Genomic DNA, 7,500 nt, shown 5'->3' with positions numbered 1-7,500 from the left:
CAAGCTGAAGCAGGAGCAGGGCGTGGAGAGCGAGCCGCTGTTCCCCATCATCAAGGAGGAGCCCGACGCCGAGGAGGCCGCGTGAGTGACCAGCGTGAGCGGCTGCGTTTCAATGGAGACGTCACCGGGCTGCGTTTCCATGGAGACGTCACCGGGCTGCGTTTCCATGGAGACGTCACCGGGCTGCGTTACCATGGAGACATCACCGGGTTGCGTTTCCATGGAGACGTCACAAGGCCGCGTTTCCATGGAAATGTTGTAAGGCTGTTCCTCTCCTGTGGTTGGAGACTGACCCTTCTCTGTTCCTCTGCTATCATCATGTTAGGCACAGGTAGTGTAGTCAAGGAAAGTGGAACCTAAAATATAAGATCAGATAAAAAGAGTTCTCTTGTTGGCCATTATACAGTGTCTTTGATCAGTCAGGTAGATGAGGACTGTATGGATTAGCTGTATTGCCCGTTTTTAAAATGGCTGTTTCCATGGAGATGTCACAGGGCTGCGTTGTCATGGTGATGTGGTAAGGCTGTTCCCCTCCTGCGGTTGGAGACTGACCCCTCACTCCATTCTCTGTTCCTCTGTAGCACCGCTGCGGACGAACCAAACGAAGAGGAAGCAGGTCCGTCCTCTTCCTCGCCCCCTGGGACCTCCCGCAGACAGGAGGAGGAGGAGGATGAGGAGGGAGGAGGAGAGGGGGAGAAGACTAAGGAAGGAGAGAAGGGGGAGGAGGAGGCGGAGCAGGAGGAAGGGGAAGGCGGGGCGGAGGCGGTTCTGACGGAGGAGGACCTGATCCAGCAGAGCCAGGCGGAGTACGATTCGGGCCGGTACAGCCCGCGCCTGCTGACCACCTCCGAGCTCCCGCTGGACACCCACACCATGGACCCGGAGGAGGACCTGCACCGGCTACGCCTGGCCCGCAGACAGATGCAGGTCACAGGTGAGTCACTGGGCCCACCCGGGCCTGGCACAGCCCACGCCCAGGGCAAACACAGCCCGTATACGCGCGTTACGATGGGAAACGCTTCCTGGGGAATTTCAACACAACATTGCTCATCAGAAGTAATATTTTCCAGACGTGCTACTCACCAAAACGTACAATGAATAATCTACAATAAATGGAGTGTCGCACCCTAACCGGGGTGGTAGTTGTAGCCGTAATGAGGCACAGGGTATAGGGTCCAGTGGATGACACAGCATTTAGGTTTTCTCAAATAATTAATCATTTATTTACAGTGGTGCAATGGCAGTTTTGGTGCTTGTTCTGATACACTGACATAGATGCATACACACAACATTATTAATTTTTTTTTTGTCCAGTATACTCGGCAAACAAAATAACAACTGACAGAGTAATGCTAACAAGTGTGTGAAGTGAGTAGTTTTTAACCCTCTGATGTGACTAGAACGTTCTTAGCTGAACATTCTAACGCTGATGTCACAATCACCACTGGCGACCGAAAGCAGCGGAGTTCTAGAACACTGACCTAGAATAAAAACATTCCAAAATGGCTACTCGACAATGGGTTAAAGTACTGAAAGTGCTCTGTGTGTTCTGCGACCTTTTGACCCCCCCCCCCCCCCCCCTGCGGTTTGGTTTCCTAGGCGACGCCAGCGAGAGCGCGGAGGATGCGTTCGTGCGGCGGGCGCGGGAGGGCATGAGCGGAGACGAGGCGCAGTTCAGCGTGGAGCTGCCCCTCACGGGCAAGATGTACCTGTGGGCGGACAAGTACCGCCCGCGGAAACCCCGCTTCTTCAACCGCGTGCACACCGGCTTCGAGTGGAACAAGTACAACCAGACCCACTACGACTTCGACAACCCGCCGCCCAAGATCGTCCAGGGCTACAAGTTCAACATCTTCTACCCGGACCTGATCGACAAGCGGTCCACGCCGCAGTACTTCCTGGAGCCCAGCCCGGACAACCGGGACTTCGGGGTCCTGCGCTTCCACGCCGGGCCCCCGTACGAGGACATCGCCTTTAAGATCGTCAACCGCGAGTGGGAGTACTCCCACCGGCACGGCTTCCGCTGCCAGTTCGCCAACGGCATCTTCCAGCTGTGGTTCCACTTCAAGCGGTACCGGTACCGCCGCTGAGGAACCGCCGGGCCCCTCCCCCCTCCCTGTACAGTGTTTTAAGGGGGCTGGCACATTCTAGGCTCCTCCCTCAGCAAACCTTATCTGAAGGATGAGTGGACTCCAGGCCCCGCCCATTACAGCTTTAGCTGGAGGTGGCCGCTAAGCCCCTCCCACCACTAGGTTTATTGGCCGGGTGCTGAAATGTGATTGGGCAGTCTTGGCTCTTGTTGTAAGGACCACCACCGCCATTTTCAATGTGCGTAGAGAAGTTAATACTGCAAAAGGTTTTTTTTTTTCTTCTTTTTTTCTTTCTTTTAAACACAATTTTGTTTGTGTAAAATGGGGAGTTTGGAGTTTCTCTAGCTTCTGTGTTAATTTCTCAGACTTGTCTTTTTAAACGGTGCATTTATAGATGTTCAATAAAAGGTTTCTTTTACTAAAGAAAACCGCTTTCCCTGTGGTGATTGTGGATATTATTTTATGGATTAACACATTTTTAAAGGTCCAATAGGTCATTTCAGACTTCTAACAGTCAAGAGAGGAATTTCAGCAACAGACCCCTTCAAACCACAACTGTTTATCCCTCCCCCTTCTCTGTAAACACGTTGACGTTGAAACGCCATTGGCTGTGGCAATTGGAACCAATTTTCAACCAATGAGCTTGAATTATTGTACAGCTGTACTATAAACACAGGGTGAGTCAACATGTCAGTGAGCCTTTTTCAATGACAGGAAGGGATTTACAATGGTCTTGTAACAATGTTTTAACACATAAAACTTAACCTATTGTACCTTCAAAATGCACTCCTCAGCTGACATCCTGGATATATTCTTCACACACTTTATGTTTATGATTTGGTGCGTCTCTAAGCACCACAAACACATCACCACAGGGTCAAGGGTCACTTGGAACAATACCATTCAAAACCAGTTGTCTGCAATGCTGTGACATCTAGACATGTAGCATATCAAATGAGAATGTTTATTCATACAAAACGAAGCAGTACAAAAAGCCAAAACAATGAACATAAAAAAAAATAAAAAATAAAAAAGCCCCTTACACATTGTGACATTTTAAATATCTATAAAAACACTTTAGGGAATAATCACATTTAAAAAAAGTTTTATTTATTTTTTATTATGCTTGAACAGGATTATGTTGGGCTACCTGTACGAACAGGCAGCGTTGCGCAATAGAAAATATCTGCCTATGAAATGGACGTCAGACACCTGGCAGAGGAGGAGTTTAAACCAGCTGTTAGGAAGAGTGCGTTCATACACACGAAACACATTCATACACAGGAAACACATTCATACACGCTGGAAACACATTTCATAAAGAATGTTCCGCCCAGACTATGGTCTGTTAACGTGTTAAACCGCTTGCCAACACATTCCCACCGATAAACATACAATATTTATTTATTCATATTTAAAAACTAGTGAACATGTCGGGATAAATTCAATTCAATTGTATTAAAAGGCATGGTAAACAAACACTTTTATGCACAATGGAACTAATGAAAACAGTGGGCATGACCAACCAAGTACACGTTTTTCTTCACAGCACTGACTATGGTTGTAAAACAAAAAAAAACAAAACAAAAGAAAAAAACCCCACAGCTGCTCTCTATTTTGTTCCCCTCTCGCCCTTCTCCTTTGAAGAACAGCATGTCTCTGCTGCCCGACCCACACCCAACCCCACTCTGCATTTTAAACATTTCCAGTCCTGGCTCATTTTTGTGTTTGTTTTTGTTTTTAAAAAGAAATTCTAAGCTGCACTGACACTGCAGTATTATGAAATCGCCATGACGACGCGCCACAGGTTTAACCCTTTGAAGAGCGCCGTTTTGTGGAGTTCTAGAACCGGGAGCGACGGTTACCGTCGGCATTGGAATGTTCGGTTCGGGACATTCTAAATCGGAAAACACATTCGCTACCTTACACCTTAACCCGTGAAGGTGTCAGGGTTTTTTTTTTGTTGACCAAACTCAACCCAGAACGGGTCACTGTGGATGCAGGCTTTTGATGCAACTACGCAGTCTTATGCATCTGATTCTACTAATCAAAGTCCTTAGCAAAGACTAATGGTTGCTCGGTAGAATCCGGTGCGTAACTGCTTGGTTTGAACAGAAGCCCGCACGCGCACCAGGCCCCCGGGTAAGATCGACCGTCCCGCGCTCCGAGGCGCACAAGGCCCCCAAACGCGGTCATTAACCGAGCACTCTAACGCCGATGTCACGGTCGCTACTGGCGACGGAGCGCAGCAGAGTTCTAGAACACCGACTCGGAATTCAGGGGAAAAGAAAACGGCGTTCCAGAAAAGCCCGCCCCTCTACAAAGGGTTAAAGGGCTACGGTGCGTATCTGAGCAGTGCTCATGGCCTGCGCGGGCTTGCCCACCCATTGTGTAACCCAGGCTGCAGAGTCTGAGCCAAGGGGGGAGGGGGAGAATGACAGAACAGCCAGGGGAGAAGAACTAGGCCCAAGCACAGGAGCTGTAAATCACTCGCCGCCCTTAGCTGGGATAGCGAATTTACGGAAAACCTGTTCCCCTTTCCCTGAGCTACCGGGCGAGACCCCTCCCGAGAGCTTCACAAAGGGATCTTGGCATCAGTGCTTCACCAGTAGGTCCACCCAATATTAGAAGCAGTAAAACTCTCTCTAGAATTACAATCTTTGTCACAGGACAAAGCACTTTATGTTTATGAAAACAATTCGTAGAGCAATATCTACCCCCCGCCCCCCCCCCTCAAAACAACCCTTTTTCATGTCATCCAAGTGCCCAATAGACACTCAAAAACAAAACACGACATTTAAAACCAACGCAAACACAAACTTGGCTCAATTCAAATATGCGTAGGGTTGCCGAGATGGTTAGAAAAGAAAGGAGAAACAAAAATCACTTTCATATAAAAATAAAAAAAAAATTGCAAATTAAAAAAAACGTAAAAGAAAACCTTGGCACAGAAACCAGTAGAAGAAATTCATTTAACTCAATATTCTTTTGCAGTTAAAGGATTCCTTTCTGGAGAGTCCCCCCCCCCCCCCCCCCCCATCCCGAAAATAGGACTCCTCGTATCCCACTCCCAGCTCAGTCCGTTTCCTGAGAAAATTCTACAATACCTTTTCCTCCACAACTTGGAAGTTATTTTCAGTTCGTACGGATTAAGGAGACATCCACTGTCGTGACCTCAAATGCACCACAACCGAAACGTTTGAAGAAACGTTGCAGAGACGTTGCAGAAGTGTTGCAGAAACGTTGGGGGTGGGTCAAACCCACAGCGTTGCGTCTGCTGCATTTCATCAGCACGCAGTCCACCTGAGACAGGTGTGCAAAGCCATCTCAAATACTGTTCCCTTCCACATTTGAGGGACGGTTACCATGGAAGCAATGCATTACAGGTGGGCGGAGCCTAATGCAGTCAATCAACCCCGCCCCACCAACAGTCCTGCTTTTATCTTTCCTCTTTATTATTAAAAATAATTTTTGAAAATCCGCTGCCTGTTAGAATTAGAAAGTAGCCAGTCAATCTGGGATGAAGACCATTCCCATGTTCCCATGTCTGAGGGCTGCCTGTGTGTGTGTGTGTGTGTGTGTGTGTGTGTTTAACTCCTGCGTCCCGCATGGTCAGATCTCCGACTCGTCGTCGATGAACTGGAAGGCGTCCACGGTAACCTTGGGCGTGGGCGCGGCCTCCCCGTTGGCGGTGTTGGCGCTCAGTCGGTTGTTGTTGTTGGAGCTGTAGTTCACCGCCGGCATCAGGGGCTTGTCCTCCAGGCAGTTGGCCTCCGGTCTGGAGGCCGGGGCGGGGTCCTGGCTCGGGACGTCCCGTCGCTCCGAGGCCCCCTCGCCGCACGGCCCCAGGAACGGGAGCGGGATGTGGCCCTTGTACACGTTCCACGCCAGGAGCGCCACGAGGAGGAGGGAGAGCAGGGCCACGGCGACCTGCAGGAAGGCCCGTGACCCGCCCTGGGTCTGCGCCCCGATGCGGGGGGTGACGGCCCCCTCCGACACGCGGTACTCCACCTCCGCCCGCGTGTACAGGCGCCCTTTCACCCGCTCCTCGGACAGGCAGGTGTAGACCCCGGCGTCGCCCGCCACGGCGTCCAGCACCATCAGGCCCTCCCTGTAGGTGCGGTACCTGGGGGAGGCCGGCAGGGCGGCGCCGGAGAGCTGCCAGCGCACCTGGGCCAGGTCGGTCTGCGCCCGGCACGGCAGGTTCACGTTGCTGCCCAGGTACATGGTGACGTTCACACGCCTCACTGAGGGAGAGACAGGAGAGGGAGCTTAAAGAGTACGCTTAACGTATACGCTTAAAGTAATAACTTAAAGTAATACGCTTAAAGAAAAATGCTTAAAGTATACGCTTAAAAAAATATGCTTAAAGTAATACGCTTAAAGAAAAATGCTTAAAGTATATGCTTAAAAAATACGCTTAAAGTAATACGCTTAAAGAAATATGCTTAATGAAAAATGCTTAAAGTATACGCTTAAAAAAATATGCTTAAAATAATACGCTTAAAGAAAATGCTTAAAGTGTACGCTTAAAAAAATATGCTTAAAGTAATACGCTTAAAGAAAAATGCTTACAGAAATATACTTGAAGTTACCCACTTTGCTTTCTACTCGTCTGAATAAAAACGTTTAAAAAATGTAAAGTAGGTGGGAAAGTAAGGAGTACTTTCTGCTCTCCTTTAAATAAAAAAAGTCAGAAAAACATCCTCCTCAATAATCACGAGTGCACGATACGATATTCATCGTATCTGTAACATCACCATTCCTTTCAGTTGTGTCGTCGTGCTGAGAGAGTGTAACGCACCTGTGTTTGGATCAGAAGCCGGACAGAGAGATGCATCCCCATCTTTTAGACTCTGGATCTGCTCTCTGCAAGACAGGGGAGGAGAACACTCAACCCCCGCACTGCTTGGACACTTCCGAACACTTAAATCTGCACTTATTAAAATATCAACTTTAGGCAAACCCCAAACCTCGACATTCGGACACACCTAAAGAATACAATGCACCTACAAGAAATACAGCTTGCACGAGAAAGTTTATGCAACATGCTATTATTGTGATAATAAAAGTCAGCCATGATATTATCTGAAGTACCAGGTGTATTTTGTGGGGGTATATTCGGGTGTGGAGGGGGATTGTAGGAGTGTGTTCGGGTGTGGAGGGGATTGTAGGAGTGTGTGTGTATTTAATGTGTTCAGGTGTGGAGGGGGATTGTGGGAGTGTGTTCGGGTGTGGAGGGGGATTGTAGGTGTGTGGAGGGTGTAGAGGGGGACTGTAGGGGTGTGGAGGCTGTAGAGGGGGATTGTAGGGGTGTGGAGGGGGATTGTAGGAGTGTGGAGGGTGTGGAGGGGGATTGTAGGAGTGTGGAGGGGGATTGTAGGGGTGTGGAGGGTGTAGAGGGGGATTG

At 49.1% G+C, this 7,500-nt stretch overlaps 2 protein-coding genes across 3 annotated transcripts in view; one reads left to right on the top strand and one right to left on the bottom strand.

The window, feature by feature from the left end:
• Positions 1 to 2,518, top strand: part of cactin — an 11,391-nt gene extending 8,873 nt beyond the window's left edge. The window contains exons 9-11 of the mRNA XM_061242548.1: positions 1 to 81; positions 582 to 934; positions 1,600 to 2,518. The exon at positions 1 to 81 is cut by the window's left edge and continues 42 nt beyond it. Coding sequence (XP_061098532.1) covers positions 1 to 81; positions 582 to 934; positions 1,600 to 2,090 — 925 coding nt within the window. The 3' untranslated portion in view covers positions 2,091 to 2,518. The remainder of the gene's footprint in view (positions 82 to 581; positions 935 to 1,599) is intronic.
• Positions 2,519 to 5,131: 2,613 nt separating this feature from the next.
• The window catches only part of si:ch211-129c21.1 (uncharacterized protein LOC563087 homolog), a 32,086-nt gene continuing 29,717 nt past the window's right edge, over positions 5,132 to 7,500 (bottom strand). For both annotated transcript variants that reach the window (XM_061242313.1, XM_061242312.1), the window contains 2 exons: positions 6,895 to 6,959; positions 5,132 to 6,337 (listed from right to left, as the gene is read on the bottom strand). In XM_061242313.1, coding sequence (XP_061098297.1) covers positions 5,703 to 6,337; positions 6,895 to 6,959 — 700 coding nt within the window. In that variant the 3' untranslated portion in view covers positions 5,132 to 5,702. The remainder of the gene's footprint in view (positions 6,338 to 6,894; positions 6,960 to 7,500) is intronic.

This window comes from Conger conger, chromosome 5, assembly GCF_963514075.1.
Source record: "Conger conger chromosome 5, fConCon1.1, whole genome shotgun sequence".
NCBI lineage: Eukaryota > Metazoa > Chordata > Actinopteri > Anguilliformes > Congridae > Conger > Conger conger.
The sequence above is the reverse complement of the archived record's forward strand: the minus strand, read 5'-3'. Positions and strand labels throughout refer to the sequence as shown.